Here is a 21652-nt window from a genome sequence, read left to right as displayed (position 1 = left end):
TAAACTACTCACAGCTTATAGAAAGACCACAAAAAACAAAATTTGATGTCTTCACGAGTCGTAAGCGATGCAAGTAGGAGATGTTGGCTTTGACAAGCATAGATGCAGTAGACTGTCCGTGTTCTCAACGCCAGGTGTTTAGATGATCAATATAGCAAAGACTTGTCATGCATATCTGCAAATATCACCTTACAAACTCTGATGTCCACGGAATAACATTTCTCCATTTTGCTACGGGGATGATGAACACATGGTTGTTTCATCCAAATTTTCCATTACGATTTTCTTCAACGCTCATGAACAATCAGATAAATAGATATGATCGTGTTCATAAGTACATACATCACCTCTTCATGCAATCATGCTCACAAATAAACTACAGCAACAACTCTTATGATCCTTCCTGTAAGCAGTCTCCTTTCCATACTTGTACAACTTATGACTTAAAATGGTTACAGTGTCATACAAATTTAAAGAAGTTTTTAGAAGCTGTGATCTGATTCATATTGATAATACCGATCTAAGCTAAGTAGTAAGAAACCCAAATCAATAAAAACAAATTAAACATTTTTCCTCCCCGACACATGTACAGATTCAACACCATTGAACTCGCTGCATTCCTATTTACCTCCATGATCACAAGTCATATAGAAAAAATGATATCAAAACTTGAAATATATTATGTGAAAACGACATTATAAGCTATCCCGCATCGTGGGAAAGCTTGTTCCATCCTTGACATGGCTCAATGCAGATGGCCATAGCCATTTCAACAGGTTTGGGCCTAAAATCTGTCAATGAACAAAAATAAATCAGTATGTGTAGTATATACATGATAAATGTACCTTTGCATAACATAGAGAAAATAGACAGTACCATGGTGAGATTTCTGTAGACACCAACATCATAAGGATGCTTATAAATTTGTCCAGACTTCTTCGCCAACCAAGCTGCCCTAGTCCCTTCATAATACTGAAAAGAAAAACAAAATTTCCGATTTTTTTTTCATCAAAGCAAAATCAAACAAATAATTTAAAAGAAATATTTGACCATTGTTCAAACACATATAAATCTTCAATAATCATGATGAGGAATAACTTTTTACCTCTATCGTTGTCATGTTGTGCGTCATCAAGTATATGTGCCAGCCCAAAAGGGTTCCAAGTGTCAAAGTTAAAAGAGAAATCATCGCTCCGGAAGTGATCTGATAAACATAAGCAGGTAAGTCTTCTCTGTAAGCATGTTTAACTGTTTAAGTACTAGGTTGTTTTTGAACAGACTTCTAACATTAAAGGACCTTTCATCATGTATATATGATGGTTAAATTCCTAAAACAGGGGAAACTTTCTGTCATTTTTGAGACCATATTCATATCTTCTTGTTTTCTTGGATAGATGGGAGTTGGAAAATGACAATGTTTGTAACAGTTGAAAGGAGTTGGACCCTGGTAACTTGACACTTGGGAGGTGTTTAAATGTGCTACATAACGGATCATATTAAGTCACACTTAACTAATGTATTTATAGTGCTTGACAGACTGATTATGTTTCTAAATTTCTAATTAAAAAGGACGACAAAAATTGTTGGATACGAAAAAGCTAGTAAGAAGTTGCTACAGATAAGTGCTATTAAGCACATGTAATATTACCCGACTATCCCTGCTATTACTTGTAAGATTATCTGATTCTTTTAAGTTGCGGTTTATTACTTTTTAGAAACACGTCCAAGCCATTATTAGACCTCTTGACATTTTAAAATGGTGTAAGAAGAACGTTTGAGCTCTAACTAATGCACTATCACCATAAGCGTTCTATGTTCACCATAGATTCTTAGCATATAGCATTGTAACACTAGCTGGAATCAGGTTGCGCACACTACTTTAATGCCTTACACAACAAAAGATAATCAAAATAAATAATTCGAATCTTACATAAAAGGATTTGAGGCCAGTCATCCCAGCAGACTCCCAATCCTTTTGAAATCCAGAACCAACGATTATAACCTACATGATTCAAAATTATTACAAAAATGGAAGTCTATAAGGATTAACAATCTAGAAGAGTGGTTTCCAACATACCGCAGAATGAAGACATGAAATAGTTGCATAGGCAACAAGAAGAAAAAAAGCTTTATAGTTCCTTTGACCAACACAATTGTTTATCCACGTACAGTGATGATCCTACAAAAATTTAGGCGTGAGACAAGATCATGATTATATAGATGTTACGAAACTCAAATATGAACATATGCTTCTTATGTTGTAAAGATCAGACAAAATTTCATCTTTTATTAGATATATAATTTACTATAAATGTTTAACATTCAGCCAAATATCAAAACACAAAGCAATCAAATACTTTGAAGATGTAAATTACACCACATTACAACATCTAGGAAAAGGACTTTCGAGACAAAATGGTTACAACTTTTTGAGAAAATTGACATTTAATTTGACTGGATAACAAATAACTGGGAAATCTTATGGAGGAAAAGCAACAATCAAATATTTTTTTAATAAAACTTTGGATTTTGATTGGGGCATCCAAGAAAGAACCTTTGGCATGAAATGGTCACAACTTTTTGTATGATTTTTTGGTGATAGTTATGTTACATATCAAAAGGAGAAGCTTTGACCTTAATGGTCAAGCCATACCTCTCGATCTATGAAGTTGGTTAATTTACTTTCATACCTACCATTTTCAAAACACACCTTCTACAGGTACGACAATGGTGTGCTCTTGGAGGCTTGTATGCAGAACATTTGTCACATGGCTTTTTAAGTGCATCCTGAAATATGCATCATATGATATCAGCACACCAATACTAACACATTACAGAGAAAATAAAAGATCAAGATATTCAAAATATATATGCATTGATTTGTATTACATTCTTATCCAGACAAAAAACAATAACTGGAAACTTTGGGGACACAGACACACAACACAATTAGTTTCCTAATCATTTCGACAAGTTACTTCTTCACCCAACTAATTACCTTAAATGATTTCTTCCCTATTTTAACAAAATAATCTATTTACTATGTATACAGGCAACAATAACTTACATTATTTTGTACCTCTTAATAAGTGTTGATTGTTAAGCGAGATAAGTTCTCATGATGGATCATATCCTTGATCTAGTATTAAGTTGATAATCATTATAGAGAAACCACTTCTCAAAATTACATAAACTTTAGAGTCATCGGCACCTTAAATGCCGGGCTGCCTTTTTCTTTTGTCATTAATATGTCACGTAGCCACATGTGGTTCCTATAAACTATGGAGAATAGAATTATAGAGATAGTAACAACATTATGCTATAAAAAACTTGATGCTTCATAAGAGATCTAGAGACATTTATGTCAATAATTAGCACCAAAGCATTTTATCATATTAAAAGAAAACCAAAAAAAATTCAATTAAAATATTCAACACATAATCACTAGAGACATTAGCCCAGCTCTGACACACATCACTATATTTGCAAGCATCACTCACCAACTTTGTAGCCTATCTTAAACAACGTTACTAAAAATCTTAAAAACATAAATTTTTCAAACACCGTTAAACATGATGTGTATGAGCCTAATTGTATCACAACTTTTTTGACTCGTTATGTTCGTGAGAGTATAGTATGCTACATTCTGAAATCACATCCTTTTCAATAATTTATGAACATAGAGCTGGGTTGACGCTGACCCCTGTGAATATTACAATCCAGTTCTTAGCTTCTAAATATCTCTGCGTAGCAGTAAACCCTAAGTTCAAATCAATAAAGAGACTCATTGTGTGGCCACGGACATAGACCATTTTTACACCCGACCACATATATTTTTTTGTATTTTGTGGTTATTTGTGTTTTTTACAATTCCATTGGTTTCATGATATCTGAACCTAATGGTAAGTTGGTATATAAACCATTCAGCAAAATGACAAAACCATAGTGCACGCTAACACCTATTGACCAAGAGTTCTCCTACACAATTACATAATTTTGTGTAAAAGGATTAAGATTTGATTTTCGCAACTTTGTGTAAAAGAATTAAGATTTGATTTTCGCAGGTGTTGATGACCGTTAGAAAAAACTATCTAGATTTTTTAGCTTTCTTCTGTTAAGTGCAAGACATAGTGCAATTAATGTGCTCTTGGAGTCAGTCCTATAGTGCATAACTATCTTTCCTTGATGAACTCATACTCCTTCCAGCCCAAATCAAATAAGCACTTTTTCTTATAGTTCCAACAGGTTTACTATGTCAAAGTTTGATCAATTTCTAATAAAACTAAAATGGTACAGATTGATAAGGATACCAGTCATAAGATAGAAATAGTTGCATACAATAATTTTAATGCAATATATTGATAACCTAGCTATTTCCACGTAAACGGCTAAAAGAGAGAGATCCCTGTTCAGGCTACCGGGAGTCCGGGAATGTCAAAACATTGGCTCTAATTTACCCGGCCTAGCCAGAATACCTTAGCCATTGACTTTTTTCCTGGCCTAAGATGTTTACCTATCGAGATTCGAACAAGTTTCTTCTAAAACCTATAAGGCACCTCACCACTAGGCCATCTTGAAGACGATTTAACTATTTTCATGTAATCATACCTACAATTTTACACCCTGATCACACCATCCTAACAATAAACAACATCTTTGACTTTTTCCCAAAATTACACACATAAAGTCAATCACAAGAATTTTCAAGACTGCAGACAGTTATCGTAAAAATGCGAAAAAGACTTAAACTTTAAACAAAAAGAAAGAAAAAGAATAACAAATCTTACAGCTTTTCTTGATTCTTGATCAGACCCATCATTATTTTCAATATCAGGGAGATACCCAGATGGAACACCACCAGGATCAGTAAGAACACACACTAAAAATGAGAAAAAAGTAAAAGATGCCAACAAAGTAAACACCACCATATTTGTAAAACCTGTTGAGCTATCTAATCCTGTCCAATCTTCAAGAAATATGAAAACTGTCCCATAATAAACCAATTCCATTAGTAACAAAACTGCTAGTATTGGTATTGATATAAATCTTTTCCATTGCATTTTTAATTTTTATCTTTTGATTTTGATTTTGGGGAGAGTGTGGAGATGGATTTCGCCCTTTATATTTGGCGAAGGGAAAGAACAAGAAGTTTTCTCAATTGGGTCAATTTTGTCTTCAACAACTTGTCTTAATTTTGGGATTCATTGAACTTTTTTTTTCCCCCTAATCTCATTAATTATATTAAAAATCTTTTTATATATTTTTATACTTGTTAATAAACCCGGGTTTAACCCGGACCGTCTGGTTCAACCCTATTTGCTTCTTTGGTTTGCTGGGAGGGGGTTTAGGGAAGTTTTTATACATACCACTGTTTAATAGGTTTAAATGCCCTTTTTACTATATATTGTCCATTTTGCGCTAAAGTGTAATGTGGTGTCTGTTATTCTTCTCTAATTGTAATGTAGTCAGACGATATTCGACCGACATGTATGGTTACTAAAATTTTTACACTCTCTATCTTTTGCTTCTTTTTGGCGAGAAATCATTTTGGAAGCAACCTCTGTACCTTCATGTAGGGGTAAGGTTGTCTACATTCTACCTCTCCCAAACTCGACTTTTGCCGGATTGGGTATCGTTGTTATTGTCAATATATTACGAGTTTATTTTTTAATATGGAGATAACAATATACTTATAAAGATGAAAATTAATATGTAAACTGATTAGGGTGATGAAAAAGTAAAAAGTAACTAACATAAATCAATGGTAGATATAAAATTAAAATTAAGAACTTAAGAAAAATAATTTGTAGAAAATAAAGAACTTAAAGAGTTTTTGAAAATGAAGATAAACAATTATGACATCATAAATTTTTAGAAAATAGCTTTAAAAAAATGTTAGCATCCACATAAGGAAAAAAATTCTAGAAACAATTCTCTTTTATCAATATAAGAGATATCAAAAGCCTACCTTCTAGGTAAACATAAAACTAATTTATACACGTTAACGACAATTTTGAATACTTTTATTAACAAAACACCATAAAAAAATTCATTAACATAACTGATTTTATTTAATTCAAAACTAGTTATGTAACCCGGACGTTACCTCGGGAGACATAACATTGCTTTCAGAAAGTTTATAAAGACACCTTAATAGAACTTAAAGATCGTTAGCTAATGGGGACCAATATTGCAAAAGTTTTAACGACGGGGACTATGTTGAGAAAAAACTTAACAGCCCTTAGCTGATGGGGACCATTATTACAAAACAGCCGTTAGCTGATGGGGACCATTATTACAAAACATTTAACGACAGGGGTGAATGTTGCAGAAAATGGAGACCGCACGGAAACCCATGAACGAGAATTATATATAGAGAGAGAATAAGTATCAATCGAGCAAAGTAAAAACTACAAAATTCATTTTTTTTCAATAATAATCTTATAAATTATTACTTTATATAAACTTGTCGAAACACAAAACAAAAATAATTGAATTATTAATGTATATAAAATAATGTATGTATGTATAATAAATTAAAATTTCAGCGGACAACTAAGTTATATGGATGTCGATCGCCACAAAATCTAACAGATATTCGTCTTATTCAATTCATCTTTGGTTCATCTTTGGAGGACAGGACACGGATACGAATGACATTTTTTGTGTCAAGTGAACATTATCATACATATTGAGAATGAAAGTATCATAAAGTTATGAATTATCTAGGATAACAACAAATTTTGAAGTTTTTTTCATTTTTAAATACATATTATCAGAGTTTTTATGTTATTCAAGTATATCACTGTAATTTCTTTTTTTTTTCTTACTAAGATGTTAATATCGTCCTTTTTATCACCCGAATCATCATACTCTCATTATGTGTGTTAAGTCTATAAATTATAAGTACCTAATACCGAACGGAGTGGAAGGAAAAGAAGGGCGACCTAGCCTCCACGTCACCCGGTTCACCCCCCATTCGCCACGCACACCGCGCCCCTTGGGCGAACCCCCTTCTCGGCGAACCCTATACATCGCCCTTCCCCCTTTTGACTTTCACACCTTTCAACACATAAGGAGGGTCTATAGACCACTTTCCCCCTTTGACTTTTCACACCTTTCAAATTTACTGAGGAGGGTCTATTGACCACCTTCCCCCTTTGACTTTTCACACCTTCCTCCTTTGATTTTTCACACCTTTAGAATTTACTTTGCTTTTCCAATGATTTCTTTCGGGTCTTCCTATTGACACCATTATTTATTTATTGACACCCATCAGAAGGGACAAATCACATTGAGCAGATTGGGCGAAATTCGCCCCATTTGCTAAAATTATTTGTTTAACTTTATTTGTCTGAAGATAGATTTTACTTATACTTTTATGTGTTTCTCTACCTTGTTTTCTTTTTCTTTTTTTTTGAAAATTAAACTTTTATTCACAACTCGCCAACTTCCCAATGTAGGAAGTGGCCAATTCTCGTACAACCAAATTTACAATTACTTATATACGTTAAATACACCCCAATCTTGCCAACTAATGGATCCAAACTTCGATCTAAACTTGAGCCAAAGGTAACTAGTGGCAATGATATCTTAAAAAACCTTTTCGGCATTGATGCTCTTTCCTTCGAATTTTTTGTAATTTCTTGCTTTCCACAAACACCAACATGAGACAAAAACCACTCCTTTAAAGATCTTCTTCACCTTGCCTTGTAGAACGACATGCTCTTCAACATCGAAGATATCTTTGACCGAAAAAAAGAATATCGGGCTTACCTTGCACCACATACTCACCCTGTACCAAATCGTCGATGCTAGCTCACACGAACACAAAATATGTTCAGTTGTTTCCTTAGCCCCTTCACATAATACACAATCCAAGCTGCCAAAGGTGCAGTTCCTAGCCTTAAGAGCTGTCAAGGATGGAATTCTATCCATGGCAACTCTCCACATGAATATATTGCACCTCTTAGTAACCCATTTCGACCATTTGAATACGAATCTATTACTGAAGTCGTACCCACTTCTAAGAAATTCCTTAACATTTTTTCACTGAGAACTCAGCCTGTTTACTGCCACCGCAAACCCATTTGTCACTTTGTTGATTAAGGCTGGTCCGTCTCAACAAACAGTTTAGTGCATCTCATTCAGCCACCCTCATTAGAGGATGGCAATCTATACCACCCACCAACAGCCAAGAACCTCTTCGTAATAGAGCAGAACTGGTCCATAACCAAGCATTTTTTCTCCTTCTCAAGTCTAAACAAGTTAGGGAACTGATCTTTAAGCGTGTTATCACAAGCCTAAATGTCAAGCCATAACCGAATAGATTTGCCAGTCCCTTGTACACCTTTGAACACTTGATTCAGTTTTACCCCAACAATATTCACCTTGTTAATAAGTGTCACAATATTCTTCCATGTACCTGAAACGGCCCGGTTAATAGGCAGGGGTTCCCAGCATCTCTTAGTATTGTGGATCGAGTCAACAACCCCTTTCCAAAGTACTCCATGTTCGTTTCTATACCGCCACAGCCACTTAGCTAAAAGCGCTATATTATAGTCCTTTAATCTACTCAGTCCAAGTCTCCCCGAAGCAACAAGAGACGTTACTCTATCCCAGGAAACCCAGTGAATCTTCTTCCCCTCGTTTGAGCCACCCCACAGAAACTTTCTTATAATGACTTCAAGTCCATTTAACACTTTGTCCGGGACTTTAAACAGTGAGAAGTAATAAGTTGGCAAACTTTCCAACACCGATTTAATAAGTGTAACCCTTCCAGCCATAAAAATACAATTTGACTTCCAAGATGCAAGTCGAGATTCTAAAATATTAAAAAGAAAATCCCAGTTATTCACTCTATTCATGTTACCTCCAATTCAAATCCCCAGGTGATCAAAAGGTAACGTTCCTTCTTTACATTTTATAAGATTTGCCACCCTACTGACCTCACTATCATTCGTACCAACCCCAAAGAGACAAGACTTTATTAAATTGATACTAAGTCCCGAACACACGTAATACACCCTTAATACTCGAGTAACCTTTTTAAGATTCCCCACATCCCACTCCCCCACGACCTTGTTTTCTTATCTAGTTTACAATTTACCCCAGTAAAATCAAAACTTGGCAAAATATTATCATCATATATTTTCTAAAAACGTACAATTCTTACGTCCCTTTTTGAGTTAACTTTTCTTCATAGAAACCTTTATGACTTACTTACTTAATCCTAATGATAGATAAAGTAATTATTACTCCATCCATTTTATTATGTCATGTTTTGAATTTAATTTTTCATTTTTCAACTATAACTTTAAATGTTTTTGTTTGTGTTATATAAAATTTTGATGAAAGTTATATGAAATAATATTTTTTTTGTGTTTTTAACACAACACGTTATATTTAAAGTCAAAGTTAAAAAAATAAAAATTTATAATATTCAAAATATAATACTTCTATTTTTATAGATGGCTTATTATTTATAGTCTACAACTTTTACAAATCTTATTTTTAATATTGATGAATAATTAGTTAGGATTCAAAAAAATTAATGCTTCACGGGTATACTAATCTCAAAATTGTTTTTCAAAACTCTTATATTGAAAATCTTTTTATATCATTTTATATCATAATTATCTACTTTCATCATCATTTATATCTATGTGTATGACATATAGTTTGATATTATTTTATTTAGACATAACTTTTTAACAAATAATCTTCAATAAGTTTTTGCTTAATGTATTTTTTTTCCGTCGTAAACAGTTTCTTTGTTTTTCAGAATGCATGATACTCCATATAATAATAAAAAATAATCTTCAATAAGTTTTTTTATAGATATGTATATGATGTTTGATATAATAAAAAGATTGTAAAAAAAGGAAAAGTCACTATCTTTAACATCTTTTATCTTTATTTATTAAATTAATGGACTAGAGAATAAATTCTTTGATCAACATTTTGTTGCAGTAGGTATTAACATGCTTTCAGATTATCACGTTTGAAAGGTTTAAAACGTAAAAAAATCAATTCTTATTAATTTTGGTCCAAACACCAAAATCAATTTTTTTTATTTCAAAACACAATAATCTAAAAATCATGTTAAAAAACAATCCCAAACACCCCCTAAGTATATATTTTTTCATATTTATTTAAAAAAGAACTTCAAATCTTATCACTGTTTTTATAATGTTAAATACATTATCTATCCTACAACTAAAATATTAGGTTGGGATACACTTGACACCACTTATAACCTTTGAAATTATATTTTCCACTTATAACACTTGGCACCTTGATGAACGTTCATTTTGTCATAAATTCCCCCATAAAAAGGCCACATTTTCATGTCTAAAATGAGTTAATATTCCGAAACTATTATTACTTAATGGATTCGATATATACGCTAGTTTTTATTAGTTTTAATAGGGAATCATGACAACCCCAACCGCTAGAATTACACATATTATTAGATTAGGTAGTGCAAGCGTCCCTACGAACGATCATGTACTTATCACTTACTATACTGGACTTGATCGGGTCCTCTGCCCGTAACTATGTGTTTAGTTCGAGATATTTACTTGTATAACATTTTTATAAATTTAAATACGAATAACATCCATCACACCCCTTATAAATCAGCTAAGAAATTTTTATTTATTTATTTATTTTTTCTATTTCCATCTTTATTTTTTTTTAAATAAAATTTTAATATTAACAAATTATCTAAATTAAATCTATTATATTTTATAATCATTAAAGCTACTTTTTCTATCGCTTAGTTGCTTTTTTGTTTTGTTTTATATCTGTAAAGTCACTATCAATATTTTTTTGGTATAAATCTACTAAAATAAGTTCGTTCTTTTAATAATATGAATTTTTTTCAAATTTTAGTAATTATCTAATATTTAAATATTCTAATCATTGTTTTCGTACAAAAACTATAAATTATGAAAAATAAAATCGGCTCAAAAACGATTATGGTTCTAATGCAAAGTTTATTCTTATATATATTTTAATTATGTTTTTAAATTATTTATTTTCATTTTATTCTATTTGTTTAAAAGTGACATTCTTTCATATATATTGTACAATCATACAAGGTTTTTTTCATGATGATAACTTATTTATCGACCGTATTTGTTAATGTAGTATAAACGAAACCGATTTTTTAGTTAATTATGTGATTTTGATTTAACATATGTTTTTAGCTAGAAGTTCAAATTATGCTTTATATTTGATTTTTTTTTAAATAACATATATTATTTGATTAAATGTAAATTTTTATACACGTATAATTTATACGGATTTTTCGTTTACTAAAGTTTTTCTTTATATTATTCATTGGTTATATTTTGTATGGTTTAATTTTTTTTTTTTTATGTCTTTCAATAACATGTGATATATATATTTTTTTATAATTGCATTTTGCTATTGAATATTTTCAAACATAATGTTATATAATTGTTTCAATTTTATCAATCTACCGATATATATATATATATATATATATATAACAAGGTCCTAAATTCATTCCTAAACAAATAGGAATCCTTGGATGAGTTTCAACTTTGATTTATAACTATTATATCAAATTTAATTATTTCATCAAATTTAATTATTTCATCTTTATTAAATGGCAACATTGATACTTATATTTTATATGATTAGACAAAAAATACCCCTTTAAATAATGAATTGTAATTATCTACCAATATATATATAACAAGGTCCTAAATTAATTCCTAAACAAATAAGAACCCTTAGATGAATTCCAACTATAATTTAGAACAATTAGATTAAATTTAATAATTTCATCTTTTATTAATGACAATATTAGTACTTATACTTTATATGGTTTGTCAAAATATATCCTTCTTAATTATTATAATATACTACAAATATAAACAATATATAATAAATAATCTACTAATATATATATAACAAGGTCCTAAATTCATTCCTAAACAAATAGAAACCCTTGGATGAATTTCAACTTTGATTTAGAATTATTAGATCAAATTTAATTATTTCAACTTTTTAAAATGATAATATTAATACTTTCACTTTATATGATTATAAAAAAACCCCTTTAAATCATAATCCGTAAATAAATATAATTCCATATGTGGAGGCGTACAGGAACTTTCCATCCATTTATTAACATGTATACCATAAATAATAACTATTAATAATAATAAATATATTTCATAACCTCACAAACATTTACAACATCTTCCACATTTACCAGTAGCCTCCAATGCCAATTTATGAAAAACAAAAACTATTAGAATAACTAGACATCATGTGCATTACAATTTACATGCACAACAAAAAAAAAAAAAAAATCATAACTAACAATTGAACATAGACTTGAATGCGGGCAATTAATTCTAACATGTCAATTATTACCATTAGACAGAAAACACATCGTTAAACAATACACCGTTAATCTTAAAACATAAACTTTGATGACGAAATATAAACTTGCGATGTTCTTGGCAGATAAATATAAGAAGCTGAAAACTTTGATTGTGAAAAATTAAAATAGACTAAATTTGTATCACATGAATTGTTTAAAGGTTTAATGATAAAAATAAAAAGTCTTAAAAGGATTTAGTGGTTAAAGTGTGAAAACTAAAATATTACCACCCTAGATAAAGGGAATTATATAAAACTCAAGAAGTTAAAGTAATGTTTACATAACATGCTAACTTAAACGCTAAAAAAAAAAACAAAACTCTACTAAGCAAGCAGGGAGGCAGCTGAGCCAGTTGCCTGCCAGCTAACTTCACTATTCACGCGAAAAAAGTTTTGTTAAACATAGGTAAAAGTAAAAAAGTTTTAAAAGGATTTAGTGGTTAAAGTGTGAAGGACTAAAATATTACTATCTAGAATAAAGGGAAAAATAAAAAAATTTAAGAAGTTAAAGTAACATCTACACAACACGTTAACTTAAACACTAATTGGAAAAAAAAAAGGAACAAACTAAACAGGCAGGTAGGCAGGTGAGCTAGCTGCCAGCTAACTTCACTGTTCACGCGAAAAACTTTAAATAGGTTGTAATATAAGACTATAAGACTAACATTAAAATAAAGATAACTCCATATTATATCAACAGGTTAAAGATTAGTGAATACAACAATAAGTTATTTCAGTTTCAAAAATTTATCATCAATCTACACATATGTATGTCCAGAAAATACGACAACGATAGTGGTAACAACGAAGGTGTAGTAACAGCGGCAATGGTCGTGAGGTGGTGCAGTGGTGAATGTAAAATTATTGATGTAAGAGGAGTTAATATGTTTATTTATCGGGTTGGAGGATCTATGTTGTAAGTTATTTCATTAAAGGTATTATAGATATATAGACCAAGAAGATATTTACATTAGTGGGGAAAAAAAGAGCAATATGATCATTTCAAAATCTTAATTATTTAAAGAGGCATGAATAGTTTGTTTTATATAGTAGCATAAAAGTACAGACTAAAAAGAAATAAAATATAATAGCTGCAATAAAACTAACAAATCTAACAATATTTTCTTGAGAACTATATTAATTGTAAAAGTTAGATGAGTTCTAAGTTTTAATCACAACCTCAGATCAAAATAATTATGTTATTTCTATATTTATTATTGAAGAAACACAACATTAGTCCATATATTTTGTATAATTTAACGAGTTCATGATATATCTATAATCGATGTACGAATATAGTATTTGAGTGATTCCAATTTTGATTGTTAATTATTAGTTTTATTTTAATAATAAGGTTTTCTTTTATTCAATATGTAATTATTAGGTATAACTTTTATATAATAAACCTTGTGTATTCAATTAACTAATTAAAGATTATTTTTTGAATAATTAATCAGTATTCGACATCAGGAGACCTCTCACTATATAATAGTGAAACTTTACACGTATACTGGATTATGAGATGAAAACCATAAGCCGATTATATAAGAGTTTTGTAGGTAGTCACGTACAACATTATTACACGCATAAAGTTGTATCAATACGTAATGAATATTAAGAAATCATTTTTATTTATTAAAAAACTTATGATCTGTTTGATGGTGACAGGAGTATCAAAACTGCTCGATTCGGAGAATGTAAATATGAAAATACAACTTCCACTACTCTTTGCAACCATCTTTTTTTTCGAATCGAGTGGTTTTCACAATCCTACAACCATCAAACACATGATACGTTCCTCTCTTGGAAGCCATATTTAACATATATCAAACTTGAAGCACTTTCAAAGACTCATTGAAATATTTCTTGTATTATTCCTCATGAGAATTTTTACATTACATAAAGTAAACTTTTTAAAAAATGTATTTCAAATAATAAATTTATTAGTGTAATTATGATGATGTAATTTATATGAAAAAGTACATTATGCAAAGTTAGCTTGTTTGAAAAGTACATAAAGGGTCTGTTTTACAGGGGTTATTCTTTCGAGTTTATAAAAGAAACTTTTTAAAAATAATAGTTCTGTTTAAATATGTATTTGAGATAAAAAAAATTAGCCCCAAAAACTTTCTAATGTCTTTGAAAGATTTTTAAAATAAAGGTTCAAGTGAAAAGAATTAAAATAAAAATCTCATCTCCCAGCTTTATTTTTAAGTTCTAGCTCTAATCTCTCAACCACAATTCTAGCTTGAAGAGTGCCAAAATATTTGTTGAGAAAAAAAAAATTACATAACACAAAATGAATATTTTTGAAAAGCTAACTGTATATCTTATGATTATATATTTATTGTCGGGATATTTGTAATTTTGAATGTATAGTTTCGGATCTATGGAATTATCCCTTTATTGTATAACCGTATGTATAAATATAAATATGCTAGATAGAATTTTTTTAAAAGTTTTTCCATCACTAATATAATGATTATCTAATTTTAAAAACATCAACCGTTGTAATTAAAAAATTGCAAATACCATAATTATTTGTTAATTATTACATTAAGTTGTCATCAAAATTGTCTAAAATTAAAAGAATTCATAAAACGATTTTGTATTTATAATCGCCATTTTACAACTTATTTTATCTAAAAAAGGTAATCTTCCATTAATTATATATTTTTCTCGCGAATTACGCGGGATAATAATCTTGTTAATAATATATGTACATTTAAAATTTTCCATCTCAATGTACCGTAAATAATTATAATATAATAATTAGCTCTTTTCTTCAATATAGATATAATCATATCATATTTATTTTACTAGATTAGATAATTAATTTATTTTGAATCTATTATGTTTTACAAATTTTCATTTTAAACCATGAATTTTTATCCTGTTTGTAAAATTGTTATATTAGTTTCATTTTTTTTCTTTTGATGTAATACTTTATTGTTATTTTTTATTATTAATACACATTTTTTTATGGAATGCAACTATGTTTACCTCCATATCTGATACTTTAAAGTTTAGATTCTAAACTAATATATTTATTTGTAGACGTTTACTAATAAAATTTAATTGTTGATAATATAATTTATAAAAACTTAAAATCAATGAATATATATATATATATATAGGAGAGAGATCAAATTAGAATGTATGTTAAGGGAGAAGGGAGAGAAGGTCTTATTGGCCAATCAGAGTGTGACACGTCGCCTCTAAAAAAATGCGCGGTGGCATTTTTGTAAATAATTTGACTTCAAACCTAAGTTGGCCCAATCCACCTCAAGCTGACTTAGCCTAAGTCGACTCAGCCCAAGCTGACCCACCTTAACCTGATTCAGCCCAAGCTGACCCACCCCAAGTTGACCCACCCGAACCCCAAGCTGACCCAATCAAACCCCAAGCTGACCCAAACCCGTAATCTATATTTGTGTAGATTTAATCTACATTTGTGTAGATTATGTGTAAATTGTGTCAAGCTAACCCAACCCCAACCTGACCAGACCCCAAGCTGACCCAAACCTGATCCAAAACCCAGAACCCATAATCTACATTTGTGTAGATTATGTGTAAATTGTGTCAAGCTAACCCAACCCCAAGCTGACCCAACCTGACCAGACCCCAAGCTGACCCAACCCAGACCCAAGCTGACCCAACCCAGAACCCAAGCTGACCCAAAACCCATAATCTACATTTGTGTAGATTATGTGTAAATTGTGTCAAGCTGACCCAACCTGAACAGACCCCAACCTGACCCAGACCCAAGATGACCAAACTGATTATGCTGACCAACCAAGCCGACTCAGCCCAAGCTGACCCACCTTAACCTGATTTAGCCCAAGCTGACCCACCCCAAGCTGACCCAGCCGAACCCCAAGTTGACACAATCGAACCCCAAGCTGACCCAAACCCGTAATCTACATCTGTGTAGATTTAATCTACATTTGTGTAGATTATGTGTAAATTGTGTCAAGCTAACCCAACCCCAACCTGACCCAACCTGACCAGACCCCAAGCTGACCCAAAACCCAGAACCCATAATCTACATTTGTGTAGATTATGTGTAAATTGTATCAAGCTAACCCAACCCCAACCTGAACAGACCTTAAGCTGACCGAAACCTGACCCAAGTTGACCCAACCCAGAACCCAAGCTGACCCAAAACCCATAATCTACATTTGTGTAGATTATGTGTAAATTGTGTCAAGCTGACCCAACCTGAACAAACCCCAACCTAACCCAACCTGACCCAGACCCAAGCTGACCAAACTGATTATGCTGACCAACCAAGCAGATCAGAACCCAAGCTGACCAAGCTGACCAACCAAGCTGATCAGAACCCAAGCTGACCCAGACCCAAGCTGAATTGGACCCAGTCTGATCACTTCAGAAAAGTTTGATTTATTTACCAAAATGTCATCGCACATTTTTTTCATTTTGACACATGTCGCGTTGTGATTGGTTCATAGGATCTTCTCTCTCTCTCTCTCTCTCTCCTTAAGACACCTTCTTCTAGGATCTCTACCATATATATTTATATATATATATATATATATTAAATATTAAATTTAAATATACTACCGTATTTCTAAAATTTTTTTAACTATAACATAATATACCCTTAATACTTTTTCACACAAATACATTTTAAATGTATTCACATATAAAAAATTGATAAAATTGTCATCTAATAAATATGTGTATACTGATTATATATTATTGTATATTATTTTTATTATAAATATTTATATTGAAACATATAGAAACAATATTTAATAACATAGACCATTGTAATGTGAACTTTTATTATGAATCATGTTACTTTATTAGATAATATAGACACTATTATGGTTCAAAGCCAATTATTTGATATTTTGTACGAATAAAGGCTGATAATATGTTTATCTCGCGTATTACGCGGATTTTAAAATTATTTACATTATTATCCCGTTTTGAATTTTTGTTACTAATTGTCATTACACATAAAAAAAAATAAAGCATGTAAAAAGTCATCTTTATAAAAAAAAACACCTATCAGAGTGTCATATTTTATTTAAAATTTTATGATATGTTTCATTTAAAATATATATAGGTCAATTTAGTCTGGATGTTCTTAATTTAGCATTGATGTATAAATGGATATGACATGTGGTTCAAAATCTGGATGTCATTAGGGTTAAATCATCAATGTGATCCATGGTTCTGAGTCTGCATTCCCGTGTAAAACAAATGTTAATAATATTTGGGCAAATATATGTTCCTCATTTTATGAGGCACACTCAATTGCTAACCCCCTTAAGATGTTATTAAAGTACACTTGGGAATGAAAATAAGACAAGATTCTGAAATGATCATTGGCTTGATGGCGGCAATCTCGTAGCTCAGTTTAAAAGGTTGTATGCTTTGACATGGTCTAAAGAATGGTTCATGTGTGATATTTTTGATGATATGTAATGAAAATCCGAATGACATCGAGATATTTGTGGTGGCATGGATGAGTATTAACTTTTGGCGTTGGATAATTTGTTGGATAATTTGTTGAATCAGACTTAATGAGCAACACAATAACAAATGTTTGTGACCTTATCTAAGGTCAAAAGAACAAATGTTAATAAATTGAGATTGAACATTTAAATTTGTAAATAATTACTTAAGAAAATTGTACCTTCAAACAGCAACGTTCCTGAATTTGGGAGGAAGCTCGGGCAAAGACGATGTCTTTGCACTTTTGGTTATTTTTAATATATATAAATATAGTTATATACTTACTCGTATTATGCGGGACAATAATCTAGTTTATTTAGTAAAAGAAGTTCTATAATTTATTATAAAATTTTATAACATATTAAAACGAAATATCCAAGACCTATGTTTTGAGTTTACCGTATGTATATCAAAATTGATGTCTCGTATAGAGCTTTTCAATAAAGCATTATTATTAGAAGTACATGCCGTTACTTAATAGTGTATTATTGTTAAACTATTTTATTAATTTTTTTTTATAAAAAAGTTAATTACATAAAAATAAAGATTGCATAACAACGACAATCTAATATATCATAATAAGGTTTTAGGTAAAATAAAACAAGTATTAAAGTAAAACAAATAAAACAATAGGTTTTTTTTCAGTGATAATCACCGTGCATCATTAAAATCATCGTACATCAATTGCTCTATGAATCTTCGTGAATCAATTTAACCATGATCTAAGGGTCAAGATCTTATCTTATTTGTTTTACTTTAATACTTGTTTTACAAAATCCAACCCCATCATAATAAAGATATATATAGAATGAGATATATATTAAATCTAAAGATTAGTGTTTGATAAATATTAAGAAATTTTAAATTAAGTATTTTTTTTATTCAACTATAAGTGATACGTATGGTGTAAGAAATGCGTCAAATATCATTTAGAAAAATTATTAATCTAGTTTTAATATATTGGTAGTTAATACTATGATAATTTACTTAAAATAGTTAATCAAAAAATATATATTTCTTATGCAGGTCCATCAATATATTAAATTTCAATTAATTATAAATTATTTATATAATTAAAAAAGATATATTATAAATTATGACACATATGTAATTATAATTTATAAAAGTTTAGAAAGTTAAAGGTTATTTATGAAAATTGTAGATAAAGGTTTAAATAAAGACTTCCTTCCCTATTTACCATGTCATAGTCTGTTAGTCCAAAATTTAACATGTGACAATGATTGACGATAGCAAAAGGGGTGATTTTTCAAAGGCAAAACGGGCAAGAGCTCAGGCAGTCAGGTGTCAATAGACACATTATATGGTGTCAATAGCATCACCTTTTCTTAAATATATTAATCTATGAGATGGGTACCCGCGCAATGCGACGACGGTGGCGGAAACGGATGGTGTTATTGGCGGTGGTGGTAACGATGTGATTATTAATCTAAAAGTAATAGATGTAAATGATAGTATAGTTATTTTATGGTTAAGAGATGTATATTTTATAAATAACTTTATTAAAAATAGTATAGAGATATTAAGTGAAAATATTTAAATTAATTAATAAAGGAGATAGATAGTTTGGAAAAATATGGGTGTAAAGTATTTTAAAAATATATTGGGTAGATTTAGTGTGTGAGTTAGAAATGTGTTAAAAATTAAGGGTAGTTATTTTTATTAATATAATATAGATATAGATTTAGGAATAAAAGGTTTGGTGGTAGTGTAAATTAAAAGGGTAAAATATGAATTTTAAAAGTAGATTATTTAATTTGGAAGGAGGTAGTTTGTTTATATAGGGAGTATATATAGATTATGAGGGTTTATTGACCACCTAGAATGTATGGTGGAATTGTCACTGTAGCTAGACCAAGCCCAAACTTAGTTTACGTTTGCCCCTCAAGCCAATTTATTTTTGTTGGATCAAACAGACTCAGCTTCAAACATAAATCAGTATCATAAAGCTATAAGACTTGCAAGCAGGGGCGGAACTTGACCAATTGTTTCGAGGGGGTCAATTTATACTGGCAAAAGATCAGGAGGGGTCAACTTGTAACATTATTATTTTTTTAAACCCACTTCTATAAAATTTACAGTTGGGTATTTAGGATTACTTCTGTAAAATGGATTATGTGTTTTTGTAAAGCATGTTTCAACCTGTTTTTCTATGAAATAGAATACCCATATAATCATTAATTTGCCAAACACTTTTTTCATTATTAGCATTATGCCAATACAGTAATTAAATAATCAGCTTTAAAATGCAATCATAAACACCGAATGTTAAGTTATAACTTTCAATACCTCTTCCAGCCTTAATGTATATTTGAAATTTCCATAACTTCATAAACCCTAATTAAGTTTCATATATGCTACTTTGTAAACCAGATAATAATGGAAGTATGAAAAAGTCAGACCTTGCGAAATGGGATAGTAGTCTAGCTTGGATCAGTTGACTCTCCTTATAGGTTGGTATAAAACCTTAAGCCAATTTTATGAATTTTTACAAGTGAAAATAACATAAAGACTTCGGTTATGTAGATGAATATATTGTCAACCAAATGTTCTATTGACAAGATTAGGATATAGAATTTGTAATTTCTAGTTTTATATGAACGATGTGTAAATATGTGTTGATGTTGTAATATATATGGTCATAAAGAGTAAAGATAAATAGACTTATTAACAGCCTGGAATTTTCTATTGAGAACCCACCGCCGCGTATGTCGAAAAAGAGGGAATGAGGGAGCCTTTTCTCCCCCTTTATCTGCCGCAAAACAAATCCCAAAAAAGTTTTTAGACGTGCACGGTACAATATATCGAGAGCAATATAATTCTCGGTAAACTATATAGTTGGCTTTAATTGCATATAATGCTTTGTTACATCAATATAATTAAGGCGTCTGGTATCCCGACTAGACTTTTGGTAATTCAACCACACTATCGCTGCAAATAGTGGTGTTTTGTCCATATCCAACTATTTGCAGCGATAACTGACAGGGGGGCGCTATTATTTTGCCAGATTTACCATTACACACAGGGGGCCCACACCATTTGCAGCGACTATCGCTGCAAATAGTAGTTGTGGTCGAGATACCAAAAAACAATGGTGGAGATAAAGGTTGTGATAATTAATTATTATGGTGCATTTAATGAAGTCTTTATTTCTTAAATTATCAAAAATTACATTTAATACTCATTAATTTAATTACCATTTTTATATGAGATAGATATTATATATCGAAGAAAAATTGACTTTATTAAATGTACCGAACTGAGGCACTAGTTAGAATTTTTGAACATGTAAAAGGCTTAGAACAGAGTTTTCAGCTTGAAAAGCCTTACCTCAAAGGCTCAAACTAATCTGTTATAGCGTTTTAAGATAATCTCTCTATCTGTTATAGCGTTTTGAGATAATCTCTCTTTATATTAAAGGAATCTACCCTTTTTTCCAATTTCATTGAAATTCAATCTACCAACTTTTCTTATTTGCTAATTCATCCTTCCCAATTTATTATTAGGTCCCTTTCTCTCAAACCTCCATCCCTCCAAATAAAAAAAAAAAAATCAACCTGCCAAATATTCATCACTCCCCCTTTTTTTTTTCCCCCTTTTATCTCATAGTACATAACTACAATGGACAATTAAAATTATAATTCTAACTTTTAAGATTGACAGCTTACTAAAACGATATTAAATATCATCATCACCATCACCATCACCATCAACTATTAATCAT

At 30.6% G+C, this 21652-nt stretch overlaps 1 protein-coding gene across 1 annotated transcript; it reads right to left on the bottom strand.

The window, feature by feature from the left end:
* Positions 1-400: 400 nt before the first annotated feature.
* LOC122588731 (probable protein S-acyltransferase 15) lies at positions 401-5169 on the bottom strand. The gene is made up of 7 exons (XM_043760904.1): positions 4788-5169; positions 2695-2787; positions 2078-2179; positions 1931-2002; positions 1106-1204; positions 877-972; positions 401-791 (listed from the first exon to the last, which is right to left on the bottom strand). Exons 1-7 carry the CDS (start codon positions 5058-5060, stop codon positions 696-698), a joined length of 831 nt encoding a protein of 276 aa, XP_043616839.1. The 5' UTR covers positions 5061-5169; the 3' UTR covers positions 401-695.
* Between the last annotated feature and the right edge of the window lie 16483 nt (positions 5170-21652).

The sequence above is a fragment of the Erigeron canadensis genome, chromosome 2 (genome assembly GCF_010389155.1).
Source record: "Erigeron canadensis isolate Cc75 chromosome 2, C_canadensis_v1, whole genome shotgun sequence".
Taxonomy (NCBI): Eukaryota; Viridiplantae; Streptophyta; class Magnoliopsida; order Asterales; family Asteraceae; genus Erigeron; species Erigeron canadensis.
Note: the sequence above shows the minus strand (reverse complement) of the source record. Positions and strands in the feature narration are given on the sequence as shown.

What these genes read in the sequence shown, in the direction of transcription:
- LOC122588731 (XM_043760904.1), bottom strand. Translation starts at nt 5,060, where the DNA reads ATGCAATGGAAAAGATTTATATCAATACCAATACTAGCAGTTTTGTTA. An exon ending in GAAGGTGTGTTTTGAAAATG is followed by an intron (nt 2,180 to 2,694) that starts GTAGGTATGAAA and finishes AAATTTTTGTAG; the next exon opens with GATCATCACTGTACGTGGAT. An exon ending in ACAACATGACAACGATAGAG is followed by an intron (nt 973 to 1,105) that starts GTAAAAAGTTAT and finishes TTTTCTTTTCAG; the next exon opens with TATTATGAAGGGACTAGGGC.